At 40.5% G+C, this 21,229-nt stretch overlaps 1 protein-coding gene across 5 annotated transcripts in view; it reads left to right on the forward strand.

Annotated features, from left to right (window-relative positions):
* The first annotated feature begins 216 nt into the window (after positions 1 to 216).
* The window catches only part of SLC12A7 (solute carrier family 12 member 7), a 74,283-nt gene continuing 53,270 nt past the window's right edge, over positions 217 to 21,229 (forward strand). For 3 of the 5 annotated variants that reach the window (XR_010883387.1, XR_010883388.1, XM_067291050.1), the window contains exons 1-3: positions 217 to 379; positions 18,726 to 18,820; positions 20,952 to 21,074. Coding sequence is in view for 3 of the 5 variants with exons in the window: in XM_067291050.1 (XP_067147151.1) it covers positions 259 to 379; positions 18,726 to 18,820; positions 20,952 to 21,074 (339 nt within the window). In the remaining 2 variants the exon portion in view is untranslated. Of the gene's footprint in view, positions 380 to 3,353; positions 3,392 to 18,725; positions 18,821 to 20,951; positions 21,075 to 21,229 lie in introns of those variants that run through there. The other 2 variants (XM_067291048.1, XM_067291049.1) reach the window with 2 other exon arrangements.

The following is a 21,229-nucleotide window of genomic DNA, read 5'->3' on the forward strand; positions in this document are numbered from 1 at the left end:
GCCGGGTGGGACCCCCGGCCCGGCCCCCCCCCGCGCTGCTGCGCTGCGCTGCGGACCGCGCCCCGCGCTCGCCGCCGCGCGGGGAGGGGCGCGGAGCGGAGGAGGTGGCTCGGCGCCGGCCACCGCCCCCCGCTGCGTGAGGAAATGGCCCTCACGTGAGGAAGGCGGTAGCGCCCAGCTCGCCGCGCAGGAGGCGGCGGCGGCGGCGGCAGCAGCGCCTCCCGGGGCCGCGAGCGAGCAGGCCGCCGGCGGCCAGCCATGCCGACCAACTTCACTGTGGTGCCGGTGGAGGCACAGGGCGAGGAGCGGGGCCCGCCAGAGCGCGACGGGCGGCGGCAGCAGGAGGCGGAGGAGGACGAGGAGAAGGAGTGCGGCGCCGGTGAGCGGGGGGCGGGGAGGCGCCGGGCACCTGGGCCGGGGCGGCGGAGGGAGGCCGCTGGCGCCAGGGGTCCCTGGGGGCCCGCGCTGCCCTCGGCGGGCGGCTCGGCGCCCACCTGTCCAGGTGGGAGGCGTCGAGGGCGAAAGTCTCGGCGTGCCCCGCAGCCGCCGCGGGCCGAAACGAGGAAGTGCCGCCGGGGCAGCTGCCGCCGCGGGGGCGTGAGCGGGACGCGGACGGCGCGGAAGAGCGGTGCCTTTGCCCCAGAGCCGCGTCCCGCCGGCGCTGCCCGGAGGGGCGGGAGGGCAGCGCAGCGCAACCCGTGCCGCCGTGCTCCAGGTGCGCGCCCCGGCTGGCGCGGCGAGTTCCGCCCGCCGGGGACGCGGCGGCCCCCGCGAGGCCGCGCCCCGGGAGCCGCATCGCTCACCGGGCGCCGGCGGCCTCGGGCGCTCCGTTCTGGGCGCCCCGTTGCCGTTGACACACGCTCTTCATGCTGCTTTTCCAGCTGTTGAATGGTCGCGTCTGGAAAGGGCAGGTGTTGTAAAAGACCGTTCCTGGTAATGGCGGTTTCTCCTTTTGGCAGTACGCATAAGTAGTAAGGATAATGCCAAGCGATGTGGGGTGTGAACATAAAAAGATAAAAACAAGTGTCTGACAAATTCTAATGGATTACCTTATTTTGGTCTGGTTTTGCATAAAGATTCTTTGAGAAGATGATCTAGTAAAACCCGAAGCTGACAAAGCTTTTATTCAGAGCTTCCTTCCCAATCCCCCACCTACCAAAAAAAGGTATATACCATATACAGTTGCATTTTCTTCAATGTATTCAAGTGTAATTTTTTTTTCCCCCCAAAATCAAATGAAATAGGAAAACCAAACCAAATAATATGAACTGTAGTGGTGGCTTGATTCTCATATTGGCTTGGTAAGGGGTGGAAAAAAGTGAATTTCTGAAACATGGCAGGAGTACTGAATGAGTACTGTCTAGGCAGCGTTCCTTATTGGTAGATGCTTCAGTGAAGAGTTAGTCAGACTGGTGTGGAGTATGATGTTAAGCCTTATGGTATCTCAAAATACTGAACACGTAAACAGTTATAGTTGGATGTGACTTGTTAAACCAGGTGTGTATATATAACTTCTGGAAGGCTGGGGGGGAGAGTGGAACTAGCATTTTTATAGTGGTTTGTTTCTAACCTTTAAAATTGTAAGAATTCTTAGTTTTTCATGTAGTTAAGTAGGATTTGTGCAGGCTAACACTTACTTGCAAAGTAAATTTAAGTCTTCTACAGTTGTAGAGCTCCATTGCTTGAAAAGATGGACATAGGTATGATTATTTTATTTTTTAATTTTTTACTTTTCTCCCTTCTTAATGTAGCTCTAAAATAGGGAGTAGAAGGGAAAGCACTGACTAGAGGAAGCCTTGACTTGAAAACAGGATATATTCTGAGAGCTCAGAGTTAACTAACAGAGATGAAATGCTCTAGCCATAGAGAGGCTTGGGAAAGGAACAACATACTTAATGTTGCCTCAGGTGTTATATGGATGTCTGTGGTATGTAGACCTGTAACGCACAGAAATTATTAGATTACAGCTGTATAGTCAAATAGCTCTCCTGATTCATTCTTTTGAAAACTTTAATGAATACTAAAATATTAGTGCTGCTAAACATCATTGTGGTTAAACCCATCTAATGGCCTGCTGCTTGAGGGCAGTGCTTGCTTTTCTGTTTCCAGCCTTGGGCAGAGGGTAGGAAGAAGCACTCCTCTCCATCCCCCCAGCTCCCTTCCCTTCTTGGGCACTTGACCCTGGTGCTTGTCAGACACTTCACTGAGCTGGTTTAACATGCTAAACCAGCAGAAAACTCAACTCTTGCAGAGGAAAAACAGGCTTCCACTGCTTTGGAGTTAGTGAGGTGAATGAGTGCTGCAAAAAGTCTGAGAATCGCTGGGGTTGTCTTGAGGTAGGAGGAGGGTGACTGATCTGTGCAGCTGAGCAGTGGTGGGAGCGGGACCTTCCCCAGTGGGTCCTGCTTAACATATAGAGCTCAGCATGTAACTTTGTTCTTCTTGTTTAGGCTGTCTAGAAATTTATCAGTTTTGATTGAATTGCCTGGCTTAAAAACAAAGTAATTGTCCTCAAATTACCTTGACTGAACTAGTGCTTTGTTAAATAATTCCCTGCCCCTCTTTCCCTCCCCCCCCCTCCAATCCTGCATGCTGTTTAGCCATCAGATCAGCAGTCGAATAGTTCTGGTGATTTATTACCAAGTTGTTGATCAGTTATTCCCTGCACTTCTTACCCTACACAGATTCTCATCTGATACTCGTCTTGTTTGCAAGAATGGGGTAAACCAAGAGGTTATTGCTCCATACTTTTCACTCCATCATTAACATCTGAAATGCTAGCCTTGTATTTTCTGGTTATGTGCTGCTCCTTCATGTGTGAAGGTGTGGAAAGCTTGGGTGAGTGGCTATTTGGCTGAACTAGAGCACTGGCCAAAGTAGCGCTGGTGAAGAGCAGAGGTGCAGGGTCCAACTTAATGTTTGGACTCCTCAGTATAGTTGAGGGTGGGAGCCTGCTGTCTCAGATATGTGCAAAGTAACATGAGGAATTTATATGTGCCTGTGTCATTAAATGTGCTTTGTAATACACTAGAAGACAAGGGTGGTCAGGAGCTAGTAACTGGTAGAAAAAAAAGAGACGGAGAAGTCAGTTGCAGAGAATAATGGATGAAGGTTTGAGAGATTCTGGTCTCATTTTGATTTTCTTGTTAGGTAAATCTGTCAAAACCAGGAAATAGCTGAGGCAAACATCTATATATGCAGTGGAGAGAAGACAAAGGCTAATCTTGCTGCCAGCTGTACCATATTCTCAATCAACTTCTGCTTGGACACAGAACCGGTCTACATATGGTCTGTGGTTCAAAACTTACGGCACAGAAAAAATACCGTGTTATGTTTTTGTATTCCCCTTCAGAAGACAGAAGAAACTGTAATGGGATGAACACCAAAACATGCAAGTTGATGACTTTATTTTTTTTTTTTATTTCCATATATTATGGGTATCCTTCTCTGCCCTGTTGGTGTGCTTGGTCAGTTGCGTCCACAGTGTTTCCAGTACTGGCCAAAGCCTGATGTCAAGGGATATGCGTGGGAACGTAAGCTGGCAAACCTGATACTATTTCCACCTGCTCTCCCAGACTCCTACCATTTGTCACCCAGAAACAGAAGAGGCTTCTATGAAGTTAATTTCCACACACACCCCACCCCCCCCCCCGCCAAATTTCTGTGAATTTAGATCTGTAGATCAAATTCTAAACTTGTATTTAGAATACACTCAGGGGATTTCTCTTCCATTCTCTTGTGCAGTCTTCCCTGGAACTGACATGTACTTTTGGCATCACAGCATTTGTGGCAGTAAGTTCTTCAGCTCAGTGGCAAATCACCTTTTTTATATATAGACTTACTTTTTTCTGAACCAGTCACCTGATTAGAAACATCAAACTAAGCTAATTCTTGCCAGTCCCTCTCCAGATCACTCATGATCTTATAAACCTCTATTCTAGTCCCATCTCAACACAGTCATCTTTTTCCAAACTGAAGACTTATTTAGCCATTCCTTATGTCGAAGCCATTGCATGCTTCTGGCTGTACTGTCTTTCTCTGAACGCTTTCCACTTCCATTCATTTTGAATTGGGGGAGTTCCAGAACTGCATGTGACCTTCAAGGTGTGAACGAACCATGGCTTTATACCTTTGCCTCATGAGGGCTTCTATAGTTATTTTTTTCCTTATTGTTCTGAATGTTCAGACTGTGATTTGAAAAGCATATATTGATCTGGTGTTTTTATGAAACAATCATAAGCAAAGGATCTTGTTCCTGAGTGGTAATGGTCAGCTTGGAGCCTCACTGGCTTTGGATTGTGTTCTTCCATGTATGTATATCTCTACTCTTAAATTTCTTTCTTTTTTTTTTTTTTTTGGCCTGTTGCTTTAATATGCATTTAGTCTCAGAGATCCTGTGCAGTTCTTCAGTTGGCCTGTGTATTAACTACCCGAAATAACCTGAAATAGTCTCAGACTGACACCTTACTGCTTGCCTTCCCCCTCCCCCCTTTTTTTTTCCTCTAATATAGGGAACAGCACCTCCCTGAGAGTAGACAATATAGTGTTGCCCTTTATCTTCTCTTTTCTTACTCAGTTATTTACCTATGGCTTCGTGTAAGACCTTCCCTTTTAATCTATGGCTGCTCTATTTCTTTATCAGCCTTTGGGGAAGGACTCTTTCAAAAGCCTTCTGGAGATCTCTGCAGACTGTATAAACTGGATTTCCCTAATCCGTATGCTTGCTGATACCTCCAGAAAACTCTTGCAGGTTTGCGAGACAGGATCTCCCCTTCCAGAAGGCACACTGGTTCTTTCCCAGAGTATCCTATTGTGTAATGCGGTGTTGGAATGGAAAATGCCACTCCTGCTGTGGCTAACTGCATATCTGACCTTTGATTGCAGGCACAAGGATTAGGCAGAGGGATTTATTTTACTCTGAGGGGCTTTGGCTGCCCCAGTCACCTTAGGTTTTGTGCCTACCTCTACCAAGATGCTCTAATTGAATCTTTCACTGTTTAACATAGCTACTTGTGTCACTGTGAATGCAGGTGATTTCTGTTGGCTATTGCAAGCTCCAAGGAAAATGAGGGGAATAGAAGAGGCAGAGTTAAGGATTAAAAAACAAAAAAACTAAGTAACTTTGCTGTATAGTAAATGGTCACTTTGAATTTTTAAACTGTTTTAAAGACTTCTTTCAGACTGCTGCAAGAGTCTTTCGTGAAAGAGAGAAACATACTGCTGAAACAGACAGCAAATTATTATTTTTACTCCATTTCTGTGTGAATTCTATTGATTCCATATGAGATAAGTGCTAACGTTCCTTTATAGTACTTACTGCCAAAGAGCTGAATATGAGTAATTCTAGTCCTGAAACAGAATATTCCAGGAGAGGGGTACGTCAGATGTAATGCCATCAACCCTCAAAATTTTAACTTCCATGGTCCTGTAATGAAAATATTGTTACTAAGATATTTTGATCTTTTTATTATTGAAAACCTGACTCTCTCATTTGGAGATTATGCTGAATAAAGGTCTTATGGTGTAACTGTGTTTTTTAACTGTTTTTTGTAAGAGTTTTGCTGATAATGTTTTGTTATGTTGTCATTTTAAAAATGACTCTTACTGTGACTCACATGTTAAAAGTTCACAGGTGAGCAATATAAGGGCTGCTTTTAATAAGGGATATAGTTTGATGTTACAGCATAGCTGATCTTTCTAGCTGCTGCTGAAAGTAGTTTTATTCTCTCCAGTGCTTTTAATTGTGAACTGGTTCAGGGAGCCAAACCAGCAGGAAACAGGAAAACCAGATCGTTTTATTTCCTTGAATTGGTTCACTGCAGGAGAACAGCGCTTCCCCCTCCCTGCAGCAAATATAGAATTAATTTTTTTTCCTGCATCTTCAAACTACACTGTTGTTTTACAGGTTGACTCAGAAAATAGCTGCTGAAGCAAGGATAATGAAATAATTAGGATTAATTGGTGACTTTTATTTTCTGAATGGGAAAGTTTTGAGGATTTTTTTCCCCCCTGCCCTCAAGTTTCTTATCAAAATATGTTGCCTGGTGAACATGGACTCTCTTTCTGCTTTACAAAAACTTTTATTTTGGAAGAGGCATGTTTATCTGCCAAAGAATAGTAGAGATCCCTTTCTCTTTCTGCAAGAAGAAATGAAAAACTGATTCTGTTTCTTATTCCCTAACAAGGGGAACATAAGTTTGTTCCCTTTAAAATTCAAAGCATCTTCCCACAAGGTCACTCTTTAAAGAGAATAAATTTTAGCAGATTATTTCCATCTTGAGGAATGGGAAGCTTGCATGTTGTCCTTTTAGCTTCAGAAAGGAAGACTTAAAACATTCCTTGAAAACCTGCCCAAACTTGGCTCTGTTACCTGGGGAGGTGTCCTCAGAGCGTGTTACTAGGACTTAACAGTAGAACAAACGATGTATTGGCCTAAGTCTGTTGATCAGGGGACAGGCCTTTTCTTTTCTCTCTTTTTTTTTTCCTTAATTTTATTTTCCTTCCTCTCCTGAATTCACTTGCTTTGTGTAAGCCCCCAGCTGATGCTCTACAAGCTGCTTTATTTTGCTAATACGGCACAAGAGACAGTCCAGGAAAAAAATCAAAACGGGAAGGGCCAGGAGACCATTTCTTTGCAGCATCAGTGAGTTAAAGCAGCTCCTGGAGGAGCTGAGCAGGTATCAGAGCTGGTGTTAGAAGGAGGCGGCGCTTTAGGGAATGGGCATGGAAGGCACCTCCAGCCTTTCTGCAGGCAATCGTGCTGTGCCTAAGCTTGTGGCATAGGTGTTACAGTTGCAGAGAAAAGTAGATTTCAGATGTGACTCAGATTTGACCACAGGAACTAATCTGTTCTAAGTATTTAACATCCATTTAGTAAAACTGAAATGGTCTGTATGAGGTTGTATAAGGCTAGTGTATAGAATATATGCAATGCATAAAAACAATAAAATATCAAATCTGAAAGAGAACTAAGAGAGCTACCAACTTAGGGTCCTAGTTTTATGGTGTCAATCTTAAAGCAGATTTTTTGGGAGGGGATATACTTCGAATATAAAGAGTATTTGCAGAGTTAGTAGAATTATATTTTAAAGTAATTTTAAACTGTTACATCTTAAGTACAATTAGTGCAAACTCTTTCCACAGAAAATCAAGGTTTAGCACCCATGCTGTTAATAACATGTTTAAGAACTGCTAGTGTGTACTTGATACCTAATATTAGCTTACCAAATAGGAGATCAACCTCTGGAATAGATTTTGTTGCCTGTGTATACTGACCTGCTTAATCGAAATATTTTTAAAATGAATTTATTTGATGAAAAGAAAACTTTCAACTCTATTGTTAGGTAAAGACATTGAATTTTAATAAGTCGGTCCGGCTCTTTTCACTAAACATGATGTTTATTGCTGATAGAAATCCTCCAGCTTATTTCTGTTTGGAGATTTCTGCCACTTTCAGGCAGTTTGGCTGTGTCACGTGCATGTTTCAAACTGCACGAAGCCTTAATGACTTGCTCTAGGATTAATCCAATATGAGTAAGAAACAGGATTTGAGATCTTACACAAAGCGGGGATGAGACAACTGTCAGTTTCTTGTTTCGCTTCCTGATATCTGAAGGATCAGTGGAGTGGAGTGGTTTGGGTAGGGTTTTGTTTTGTTTTGTTTTCCCCCTTAATTATGAAAGAACAAGATTATAAAGAAAGTGGGCCAAAGCAAGGTGAGTCTCTTTAAAACAAAATATTATGGATCTAATGACTATTTTACTGAAATAGCAAGGCCTATACTTTCAGCTGTATTAACAGTGTATTTTCATTAGAAGTACACTGTGCTTGATTGTAATAGTAGCCTAAGTACAGACAAATTAAAACTTAGTGATGTTGACAAGGTGGGTGCAGTATTAGAATCCTCTGTTATGTAAAGGGAGCTTAACTACATACACAGAATTTAAGTAATCTTGTTCTGCTTTTCAAGATAACTAGCACATTTTACTTAAGTTATTGATTTAAAAAAATAAAGCAAGAGGATAGATTAGTGCTATAGTTAAAATATATGGATGTTATTTGGTTCACAAATTTAATTTTTTGTAAAGAAGATTGTACTGAATGCTTAAACCCATCCCATGCAAAAGTTATCCTAGGTGAGATGTGTTCAAAGAAGGTTGTTGTTGTCTCTTCGCAATTTGAATTAAAGCTAGGTAATTGCTTTTGAAAACTCTGGTTCATTTTTTTAGAGCTCTGAAGAATACGTCTGTATATTTTTGGAGTGAGAGGGATAAGAAATTCAAAATTAAGGTTGTCTGAATTTTCTTTAATTGCCTGCTAACCAAGAATTTGGACATACAGGGAGTAAATATGCATGGTGGAGAGGATAGTGTTACAGTTCTTGCCACAGTAAGTTTTCTTGGCTTTGCCATTTCTAAATTTCCGTTCAAGTGACTTTAAATTTAAAAAAACATTTGAAGGTAAAAGTACCTAGACAGTAAACACTTATTGTACAAACAGGATCTTATCTTTACATGCTTAGTTCGTGGTGTTTGGCTCTTAACGTGAGCCAATACCAACTTCATGAAAATGTTACTGTAGCTTTTATTAGAAATACTTTAACGTATGTAGACTGCAACTAAGTGTTGCCCTTTGAAAACTGTCAAAGGTTAGGACTTCTCTGTGAAGTATTAGTTATTTGCCAATTGCATTCTCCTTTAGACCATACTGTATAAAGTTAGAAACTTCCCCTGGGGAGCAAAGCTTTTTAGTTTGACAGATTTCAGTATCCCTTAAAACAAAAGCCTACGCCTGTATTTAGTTACTTAGAGAACAGTTATATTTTATCAAAGCCAAGGTGTTGTATTTGTGTTCATGTGATTCAGAAGTTTCTTAGATAGTTCCCATTTCTCTGAACACCTTTTAGATTTATTTATTTATTTATTTGCCATAGAAGACCTTGCTTCTATTTATTAGGTTGATGTGAAAACTGTTAAACTGTTGCAGTGTGACAGATGAGATAAACCCCATTTAGCAAGGTTACGTCTGGACAAAATGTTTTTGAATACAAAGGCACATAGGAGCAGTACTTGAATTTGAGCAGTAAATAATAGATGTAGTGAGGAAGCAGTGAACCTGGAGAGGATTTAGGGGTCAGCCTGGAATAGAATATCATGAGCTTGGTTTAATGCTGTGGCAAAGAGGACTAACTTGATCCTTGGAGCAGAGAGGCGATTATACCTCTGTAAATAGTGTGGGTAAGGCAATGTTAGAATACTGTATTTGGTTTTAGAGCATGAAATTTGTTTTGCATATCTTGAAAATTGAAGAGGATGGAGAATACTGCCTCAAAAGTGATTGAAGGTTAGGAAAGTATCTTAAAGTGAGCTTAGCTGATCTAATTTTTTAAAAGGCAGTTTGAGGTGACTTGATTGAAGTACAGGTGCTTTCACAGATAGAAAATGCTTGGTGCAAGTGATTAAATTTAGAAGGTATACTAGGGGCTTATGGCTAGAAACTTAAAAAGAGACAAATTTAATTTAGAAATAAGTCACAATTTCTTTAAGGTTTAGTTAATGGAAAGATCTTAATCATAATAAAGAGTGTTTTTCTTAATTCTGAAAACATCAAGAAATACATTGCTTGAGCCTAAGTGTGTTTTCTCAAAGTTAGAGAATCTAATGCAGGAAAGAAATACTGTGGAAAGGCAGGAAATCAGATTAGATGTTGTAATGTTTTGGTCCTTAATCTCTTGAACAAGTTTCCTAGCACAAATTCAGGATCACTTAAATGACCACTTTCCTGCATATAAGACATCTGTAACATTTTTTTTCATATTCTAAATATTCTAATTTAGAGTGTGAGGGCTGGGGGGAAGACTAACCTTAGTTTTGTGAGAACTGATATCAGTGGAAAGAAGAGGTCATGCTCGCCCCAACTGTTCATTCCCATCCTGATGCCCTCTCCTGCGTGACAGCACAAGTGTTAGTGCACTGAACACCTGGACTAAAATTAGCAGCAAAAATGAAAACAAAATCGCAGCTGTTCTTCCCCCAGTTTGGCCAGTATCGACCTGCCCCTGCTGCCCAGCGAGCCTGTGATAACCCAGGCTGTGAGCAGACAGAGCCGGGTGGGAGCAGGTGAGTGCCAAGCGCAGGAGGGCAGTGAAATGGGGAAAGGTGTTTTCTGCCAGTTTAAATTGATCATAATCTATACCGTTGGCTCGATCTAACACTGTTTAACATGGACTGTCCCTTGGATCAGTTTAGAAATATTTTAACTGTTCATGTGCCTTAAAGTATCCTACTTGCCCATGTTTGTGAGGACTGCTGCTCTTTCGGGAACTTGAGGAATGTGAATTTTAAAAAGTGCTTTCTTCTCCTTTTTATGACTGACCCTTTGCATTGTGGTGCATGTTTATGTGATCTGCAAACTGACTTCCAGTGCATGTTTTGTTTAATGTCTGGAAACATAAATGAGAAATGATTTGATGGCATTGGCCATGAATTTGGGGGTGGCACCATGCAGGGCCAGTTTGGGATGGTAAGTGTAGGTTACACTGTCTGGTATTGGAAAACTGGTGCGTTATTTGGGGCCTGAGATGATACGGCACCTAATGTTTCTTCTCTGATAACTATGCTAGAGAGGCCTGGACAGCATTGCCAGTCTGGATTAATTGTTGCTTGTCTGGAAGTGGCTTGTGGAAGTCTGGCTGGCAGCTGCAAGAAGAATGGCCTGGGGGGGCGATGCTTTGTATGTAGGTCAGGTGCACAGTGCTAAGACAGTAGTGAGATGATGGGCATGGTGCTGTCTGCGTGTCTTGAGGCAAACATCCATGCACAGGGGGTTGTCCCACAAACGTGGGGTTTACGGGCAACTCTGGTAATAACTCTGGTAATAAATAACAGTATTGGAAAGGACTAAAGCACTCCTTAGCAGAATCTGCTGGAAATGATTGCAAATGAAAATCACTATTGCTTTCTCAAATCTAAGAAATTAAAAAAAAGGCAGATATGCTTGTGGGGGGGGGCACACTGATCATCTGCTGGACAGTTTGAATATTGTGTCCCAGATTCAAGAGACATCCTTCATACTGTCCCTGCTGTTTCTCTGCTTGGAGCTGTACATCTTGGACGGGGAAAAAAAAAAAGTGATAATTTTTTGCAGGTAATCCCCACGTGAATATAGCTATGCCAACATCAGTGTTTGAGGAAACTGTAGAAATTAGGAGGAGGGATCTTTGCGAGTCCTATCAACAAAGAAACTATCAGGTAGGTTTCTGGGAAAAGTAGGTTAGTCATGGTGAGAGTTTGCCTGCTAGTCTGTTAGTGAGAGCAGAATTGTGCTGTTGTGTGTGAATGTTCCTTAGCTGATTTAACAATAACAAAAAAAGTACATATTCAGAGGAGAAAAATCCCAAATTTATTTCTAGAGCTTAGGCCTTGGGTGGAATGGAGCATCTCATCAACAGCTTTGTGTTGTAAGATGCAGGAAAAGTTATACTAGATCAAACGCATAAATGGTTTTGTTTTATTTTACTTCTCTTACGGATCTTCTAATAGCAACAGTGATCCAAGATGAAATACTAGCTTGAGTGGACTACTAGTCTGGTCCAGACATAAGCTCTTGCATGTACACTCTCAACTTGAAATCCATTCACAAATCCAGCAGTGATAAGTACGGACTTTGAAGTGCAGAAGCTTTAACTGGATTCCAGGAGACGTGTGCCAATTAGAGGAGTGTCTAAAACTACATTAGGAGTTTATCAGTTTTAATATTTGTTAAACTCTTCTCCACACCTGAGAGGAGTTTTAGTTAACCTTTCTCTCAGGCATCTTTGAAATTGGCTTATCTGATTATCTTAAGCTTCTACATAGAATTTAAGGGAATAGGGTTAAAATATAAAGCTGGAAATGGCTTTGGACTTGCTAGTGGAATGAGGTATCTGTTTATATTTGCTGTGTTTCCCTAGTGGAAAAAACTGAGCTAGTTTTTCAATTTGCTCTGCTCCGCTTGATGTGTTAGAGGTGGTTTGTACAGCATTCCTGAAAAGTATAAATCATGGCTTTGTTCTGTTCTGGTTTTCTAACAAATGCCTGGTTTGAGATGGGGACAGGCTAAAGAATGGAACAGTTGTTTATTTTTGTTAGTCTCATCATAGCTGCTAGCTGTGTGTTGGGGTCGTAAGATTAGTTCTTTCTATTGGATAGCGTGATGCATTTCAATTGGAGTTACGTGTTTGTAAGGCATGCTGTATTTCTAAGCATACTCCTTTATAATTGTGGGACTAGTGACCAAAGAGCAGGAGAGAGAGTATTCATCAATGCATTTTTGCAATCTTTTTCAGCTTTGATCCTAAAAAGGAGCTTAAAGACAGATATGCTAATCAGGTGGGAATGTGTCAGGTAATAGGACAATGTGACAAGCATTGGTAAAGTAAGAAAAGAGACAGTTTAAGTATAAAAGAGGAGATTTCTGTGGAGTCTGGTAGTGAGAGACTGGTATTGCTATTTTGAAGACTCTTAAAGCTTTAAAATAGGTGCAGTATCCGTTGAAAACCCTAATGAAGGGTTTGAAGAATAGGAAACCTAAGTTTTATGTTCTTTTATTTGAAGTCTGTTAGGTATATTTGACAAGATTTGTCTTTAAAGCGTCTGTAAGGTCTTAATCTTGCTAGAGGCGTTTTGCTCCAAACATTCCTGGTAGAACAAATCCAAGTAGCTGTTGATATGGCAATACAAGCATATGAAGAAAGACTTTAGTACAAGTCAGAAAAACGAAAGGCAGAGAATAAGCGTAGAAGAATATACACTAGATAAAAGCAATAGTTGTGGACAAAAGCATCAGCAGTTTTTCTGTGGATTGTGGAATTAATTCAAGAGTCTTAATGGGCTATTGGCACTCTTCTGGATCTTGTATGATAGTATGCTGCTTCTGTGTCATGATACCAGTAAGCATTGTGATACCATGGAACCTTTTGGCCAAGGGAGCTATGGAGAGTCATAGGAATTTCTCCAGGAATGTCTCTAGTCTCATCTGCTTGGGGGGCTGGGATCTAGTTCTGGTTTATTCCAGCCAAGATAGTGCTTGATGTGCCAAGGCTGCCTTCTGGTGTCCAAATGTGCAACAGCTTTGCTCCAGGATTTCGGAGGGCACGGGGGGGAAGTGCCCTGGCTGGGGCAGAGGGGAGGGCACAGAGAAGAGCGCAGCATGTTTTGCCGCTCCTCTGTAATTCACTATTGACAAGACAATACAAGTGCCGTTGCTGTGACTTTTGAGTACCAAAGCAAAAGCATGGGACAGACAAACTGGCATGGAAAAGGGCTTGAGACTAATAGTATGGAAATTCCAATGTTGTGACAGTACCAGCACTTAATACTTTTTGTACTGCATGGTGGTAATGAACATGATGCTTTATTTGTAGAAGACGTTCCAGGACAGGTGTTGCAGGAGCTACAGCTTCGTGGAGCTGGTATTTTAATAGAGTAGGTGTACTATATCATGAAGAGTCAGCACAACTTTTACAAAATGTTTCCTTTTACAATCTTTTTTTAAATTCCTGCCCCAAAAGTATTAGTTTTTGAGGGGAGTCAGCAGAGTATGGAAAAGGTAGATGGGGTTAATATACTTCCCTCACCCTGTTTCCCCTTCCCCCCAACCTGAAGGTTTTTGTCAAGTGCCATTATCAAGAACTTTTAAAGAAACTAAGCAACATTGAGAATGGGGGGGAGGAGGGAGGAATTAATATATGTATTAAAGAATAAGAGGTAAAAGTTAAAGACAGGTTAGAGTAAATAGTCTAGTTCTGCAGTGGAGCTCCTCACAGATCTGTGCCATTCAACGTAAGATTTTCAACAAATGATCTGGAGAAGGGAATGCAGCGTAGGTTTGCAAAATATGATACAGATGTGTTACAGAATGGAGAAGATGAAGGCTGTCTGTGACTAATTAGAGACCTTATGAGACTCGAAGATGAGGTGTAAAGTGGCAGATGGAATTTGGTGTAAATAAGTGTAAATTTATACATATAAGGGAAAAATAGTCCTAATTGCATGTGAGTTAACTGTAATCCCTGAGTGAGATCTCGGGGCAAGTGCACAGTTTTCTGAAAGCATGAGGTTGTAGTTCCAGAACTGTCAAAAAAGCAAACTTGACCTTGGAGATTACCCAAAAAGAAATGGAGGGGGAAGAAGGGGAACAAATTTTCTTTACGTCACTGTGTAAACCGAAGGTTTACCTACATCTTAAACTGCATGCAGTTTTCATCTCATTCCTCTGCCATCTAAAGGGTATAACTTAACAAAAACAATCAAAAAAGCCTGAGGGATTTATTGTTCACTATCTTATCCTTTTGCATGAAAAGAAGTTAACAGTGGTGCGTTTAAAAAAACAGTGACTATTTTTGACTTAATGTGTGATTAAGTGTTGGAACTTCTTAGTCTGCACCTGGGGCATAAACTGCTGTAATTGCAAGGTGAGGCTGGATGAATTTATGGAAGAAAAATCTGCTGAGGGTTAATACAAACATAGAAACCACACTTGGCTCAGGAAGCCACTGAAGTTCAGATTATTAGACTTTAGGAGTATACATGGGGGAAGCATCATGTATGTATGTCCTATTCTTATGCTTTTTTCTAGAAGTTTGAGTCCAGCCACTGTTGTAGACATGGCATTGGGCTAGAGGAGCCTTTGGTTTGCTCAGTCCAGCTACTTTTAAAATTCTTTTATAAATACACATGTGTATGTGTATATATGTCTGTAAAAAAATAGAATCAATATAGTTTTACGCATAAGTATAGTATTAAAGAAAATTCTGAATTTAATACTATAATCTTTGCAAGAATGGTAGACCCGGATCTCTGTTTATATTTCTGCAAGGTTTTTAAAGCTTTTCTTGAATAACGTTTTCACTTTCTCAGGCGTGCGTCTCATCAATGCTGTTGTGCTTAACTCTTAATTTTGCTAATTTGGTGCTTATTTAGTTATACACGAGCTTGTCAAACTGTCAGTCTCATTCTAGCAAGGTGATGTGACACTTAACAAGGTTATGTATCTGGTTATTATAGTTTAGTATGCAGGTAGCTCAGTGCAAAATGTATTGTGTGCGTCTGATTTAAAAGTAAAATTACCACCAGCAAAAACCATCCTCAATTAACGTGATGTGCTGGATTTGGTGCTGCCTTGCTGATAGACTTACAAGTTCCCCAGTGGCTGATAACTGATTAGCAGGTAACTTGTAATAGGATCCTGCAGAGATTGTGCTGTGCTTCATTTATTTTTAAATGTGATGAACAAGAACTACTTACAGCTGAAGCCTTCAGGGAGCACTGGATTACATCCTGGAATAGTAAATAATAGTGCGATTTCTACAGAGTACTATGATTTACACAGTGAGCTGGGCAGTCTGTAAATGTGAGATCCTGCAGCCAGGAACAAGAGTAGGGGTTCTAACTGTAAACTGGAGGCTTGTGTGGAAAGGGTGATGCAGAACCGAAGCAGGGACCCCCTTGGGACAGCAGAGGCTTCAGTTTCTGCAATAGCCAAGCAAGGGATATAGACAGCTTAGCTGGGTGCTTTCTGTACAAATATTTGATTCAGTCACAGTTTCAAAGTCTACTAAGCATACTTAACACTGCCAGCAGAGATACATGGATAATGCTTATTTAACTTTCTGTAGTCTTGTGAATTTATGACTGAGTTTGGGTTTCTTAAATGAAAGTCACCAATGCAAAGGACAAATGTAGGATCTCTAGATCTTAAACTTGTGTTAACACAAGTCGTGGGATCTCACTGAAGTATTAATGATTGTTTATCCCCTATTTATTCCCTGAACTATTTCTAAATTCAGAGGATGATCAAAGTTGCTCTCAGCTGTTGCCTCAAAGGCTCGTTCTGTCTTCCTCTGTACTGTGTGCAATTTCAGGTGGACTTTCTGAGGAAATGTAAGTCAAAAGCAGGTTTATAACAAGTAGATTTTCAGACCATGTTGCGGTAACATAAGAACATACCTAATATAAAAATCTAAAATACAGGCATGTGCATATTAGCACTGTGTCCTGCTGTAACTTTTTCCTTGGCGGATGCAGATTCTTCCAAGGGAAGAAAACTGTGTGACAGAAGAGCTATGAAAACCCTTCTCCGCTGTCTGCTTCCTGCTTTCCTCTTTCCTCCTTTTGTGGTGCCAACGGTCTGGATCACTGAGACTTGTCTCAAGTGTATTGAAGTGATTTATTAAAATATAGGAAGGCTATTGATATAACAAGGTCTTTCCCTTCAAACCAAACTTCCTTAACAGTGGGAACCTCTTACTACCCCTAGACTAGCTGTATTTTTCTTTTTATCCTTAGTGAAGGAGTGTGCCATCCATCAAACCAGATTAAAGCTTAAACGGAATCCACTAGCAGTGTGAAGATAATAATTCTTTGAAAGAATGGCTTAGTGTTTTTGTGGTTTGCTTTTCACCATCGGACTTCAACAGTGCATGTGAATATTGAATGTTCTAATCAATTGTATTGGAATTATTTATCAACTTCTGCCACAGCTTTTTAAAATAAAACACCAAATCACTATCCCTGCACTTTCAAGTGCCTTAGTGCTTTTGACTTCCAAGGGACATTAACTTTTGCTGGTGGTATGGCAGTATAAATAAGTCATTAGATTTAAAATGCAGTTTGTGGCATGCTGTGCTTTCTTTTAAAACACTAGCAAGCAGCTGAACTGGATGTGTTTAGGAACTCTTTAGTTTCGTTTAAGTAACTGGAAGTGAAAAGTAAACTAAAAGGATGCGGTAAATTTATTACCCTAAATGTGCGGAAACTGGCTTCCTTGAACTGACTCCTGGGATCCAAGAAAAAAATGTTAGAGCATGAGCAGCATCTTTAGTATGGGGCTTAAAAATTCTGTCCTTACAATCTGATTAGATGAATTGGAAGACTTGAGGCTAATGTACCCTTCCTTTTTGGAAACAATGACTTTAAACATTGTTTTAAAATTAATAACTTGGTTCCTTACAGTCTAGGTATTTCAAGGGATTTGTAGCTTTTCGGGAAGGTGGTTCCTTATCACGACAGGCCTCTTGTAGCTAATCTTTCTGGAGTAGGGCTTGTTGACCCTGCTGGGTAGCTTCCCTAAGTAGAATGAAATTTGTTTGAACAAAGCATTGACTTTCAATGGACTTGGAAGCTTCTCAGCCCTCAAAGTAGGCACTTTGTTAAGACTTTTTAAAACTTTTGTGGCAGAGACTTTTTTTTTTAAGATACATTACAGTAAGAGCTAACTGATCATATTAGAACAGATGGTTAAAACTACCTAATATTTTCTCAGTGGAGACTTGTCTATTAAGTACTTGGGCACTTTAGAGAAAAGTGGCTCTTATTTTACTCATTCACTCCCTTCTTCCCATCTGTCCCCTCAGACAAAATGAAGGGTGTTTGTCCTGACATCTGCACAAGATAAACACATGCTTACGTTTTTCCAGTTGGTTGAAACCGTGAGCGGAGAAGCTTAACAATTTTGCAATAAGCAATCGTATAGATCATTCTTAACAGTAAATAAGTCATCATGCCTTGTGTAGCCTATTAAATTGTCCTCCTCTTCAAAAATATAGATTGAATTTGCCTCTCTCTTTCAAGGTAGTTATTCCTTCTGTTTTCTTATTGAGGCTTTGAACCAACTGGAGGACAAGTTTTTAATGTAGAATCTAAGAAAGGTTAATGTTGTTGGGGTTTTTTTGTAACAGATGAGTCTGTGGTGTTGCTTTCTTTTAAAGAGCTTTGTCACCAATTCAGTTATTACTGATTTATTGCATGAGAATATTCCCAAGAAAGACTCTCATCATATATGTATAGAATATAGATGGATAAAAGATATAACATGCAATTATATATTGCATGTAATATTATAAAATATACAGTATTATACAGAGTACACACAGTGTATACACACAGCTATGGGTATATACACACATGTGATTTTACAGCCCTCTACTACTTTCTCATCTTGGTTAGCTTCCCCCCACCCTGTCCCATCCCCGCAGACTGGTCACAGCTTCCTTAGTCACTCCTTCGGCAGACGCTTTCTCCATTTCTTTGGTAGTATGTTTCCTTTTTAGAACCTTCTCCATCTCCAGTATATGCTTTCTCAGATGGGAGGGGCAGGGGCACAGCATTCAACACAAAGGCAAGATGGGATTTGCACAGTGACCTAACGAGATCCTCTCTTTTTTTGTCTCTTCCTTTGCTGGCAAATCCTTGGGTTCAGCTTGCCTCCTTGGCTGCTGCCACACTTGGAGCTCGTGACTCCATGGGGCTACCAGGCGTCTCTCAGCAGTGTGGGGCCTCCTGCTGAGCATGGGTGGGCAGTGTTGCGGCCCCGCGGGCAAGCCCGAGGCTGTTGCGCGCTCCCCGCGTTACCTCATGCTGGATTCTGCCTGCACTCTGGAGACACAGTCACAGCGGGCGCTGCTGTCGCTCTCTAAAGCCCTTCTTCTCCTTATTCTGAATGATGAAGTATCATTAGGAAACTCTATCACCTCACTGTTTAGCCCCCATTTTAATTGTATATGGTTGGTAATTTATATGAGTCTCAGGCACCACGTTTGGCAGCTGCTTCCAGTGTTACTAAAGCCAGTTCTTAAAAGAACGTTCTCAGTATTGCTAGGCCTTTTATGTTTATTGTATATCTTGCTTTTTTTTCCTCTCTCTCCTTTCTTCTTCTCCCTTCTTCTAACTGTTGTGCTTTTCCACCAGGGGATGGGATTGCCAGGGAAAGTAGCCCTTTTATCAACAATGCAGATATGGACAGAGGAAATCTGTACGAAGGAAAGAATATGGCTCTCTTTGAGGTAAGGTCATGTATATATTAAAAAAAAAAAAAAAAAAAAAAAAAGCAAAAGAACTTGCTTCATCTTGGGTTGAGGTTTTGGTAGGAAGATAAAGTAAACAAGCAAAATCCTGTTTTTTCTTGTTAGGATTTAGTTGGGAAAAAAACTGGCATTAGTAACTTTTTTCAGCAGTCTGGTTTCTGCTAACATCCCATTTCAGTGGATTTTCAAACATGAATGATATAACTAAAAAAAAAATTGCTTAGACTTTTTCTATATTTTATAACTTATCTGTATAAGAAAAGAGAATAAATACTGGCATGCTTTACTGTGGCTAGATCTGCCTTACTAAATTTAAAATTGTTTGGCTAGGATCTAGAAGTTACTGTTAGCTAAACCTGCTGAAAGTTAAACCTGCTGGTGGCTGTAACAAAGCAGTATCCAGTTTTAATGAGCATCAGTGAGTATATTATGTTCAACGGGGGGGAGAAAAAAGACTTCTCAAGGCAGCAAAACTATGAAACTATGATGGGTCGTGACTTAGTAGTATTGTTCAATTAGCATATAGCTATTTCTCATTCATAATGCAAGGATCTACTTTATAATCCGAACTTAATGCATGTTTAATTCAGTGAATAATTACAATGACTTGCAGAAAAAAGTATATTGATATTTAAGTGCTACTTTAACATAATGAAACCGTTCCTTTAGTAATATGAGTTCTTCTGCTTCATATGCTTAGCAGCATCAGCTTTGGTTGCTGCTAACAATAAACAAGGTTTTTACAAAGCTTGTTCATCTTGCTGCTGCATGCTACCCACTGTTTCCTTGTCTTCCTCTTACCTCCTGCCTTCTTCCTTCCATGTGTCTTTGCACAGAGAATATGATCATTCAGTTCCCTTCTTCTGCATGACTGAAATAATGTATGTTACTACTGTTGGCTAAGTCTTGGCAAAGGTTGTGCTAAGGATCAAAGTAATACTGATCATCAGCTATTTTTTTTAATCATCTATGGGTTTTCTTCCTTTTTTTTTTTTTGACAAAAACTACTCTAGTAAAGTTTTGTCACTAAATTTCTCTCCTTTAAGCTCTATTTCTTAGAGATGTCCAAAACTATGTTCAAGCTAGCTGTTGTATTCATCGGTGTTGATTAAACTGGCCATAACTGCTTCCCCCTTCCTCCCCCCATTTTTCATAATATCCTTTGAATATATGCTTCCATCAGTTATTTTGAATACTGACTGAAGTTAAATCCTCAGTTGATGGTGTAATTGAGACCATCTTTTGCATATCTCAGATTACAGACCACCTGTCAAAACATCTACTCAATTGAAAGCCTTTCAGTCTGGCTTCACCACCATTTCTTTTGTGGTGGTGAATCTTTTGGTAATACATATCTCTTGTAGTACATTTCCTGTAGTCTTACTCTTCACATGTTTTTAGCTGATGATTATCATGATCTAATAAACTGCATGCCTCAGTAGAGACGAATGCCTTAATTCTTATGTTTTACTGTTTGTGATCCTGATCTCTTGTCCTTCTTCCAGTGTTTAATCTTGCCTACCTGACTGCATTCTCTAGTTCTGCTTTTCTTGGAATCCTTTTGGATATTATTTGTTTTAGTATGCTTTGTTTTGTAGCAGGTATTTGGTTAAAGAAAGAAGGGCTGACATCTTGTGTGTCAAGTAATATATGTGTACGTGCCTGTATTATTCTCAACAAATCTGTTTTAGAAATAGATACAATCTGTAAGCCTGCAACAGTAGCCATGACTGACAGCACTGTTTGAGCCCCTGTCTAGGCAGATTTTTCCAGCATCCTGCTTGTGTCTAATGACATGTGCCTGTCAGTACAATAACCTAAAAGCCTGTTGTATGGTGATAGGAATACATGATTATAATCAAGGATGACAGTTCTAAATATTCCATCTTTACAAATTGCATATTGTAAGATAGTGTAAAACAGTTAAACATTGCAATATAACCATGTTGCATTAAACTTCTAGAAAGACTTAGAAGTCTTTTTGAAGACAGCTAGTATTTTATCATACTGATTTCTGTATTTAAGTGAATCGAGGCTGTCCTGTTAGTGTTTGTTTGAAATAGTATCATAAATTCATGACTTAAATGCCTTATTCTTAAAATCCCAACAGGAAGAAATGGATAGCAATCCCATGGTATCATCTCTTCTTAATAAACTAGCAAACTACACTAATCTGACTCAAGGTGTGGTGGAACATGAAGCAGATGAAGACAGCAAGCGAAAGGAAGTCAAGGTATTTAAACTTCTTGTATGTTATCATGGCAAAGCTAGCCACTACAAGAGGAGCATTGTTCAACCTATAAAGAAAGTTCGTGGATAGCTTAAAACAGGAGAGAGATTTATAACACTGTACCTAAAATGAAAGTGTTTTACGATAGGGTTCATCTT

Source organism: Apteryx mantelli, chromosome 2 (genome assembly GCF_036417845.1).
Source record: "Apteryx mantelli isolate bAptMan1 chromosome 2, bAptMan1.hap1, whole genome shotgun sequence".
NCBI lineage: Eukaryota > Metazoa > Chordata > Aves > Apterygiformes > Apterygidae > Apteryx > Apteryx mantelli.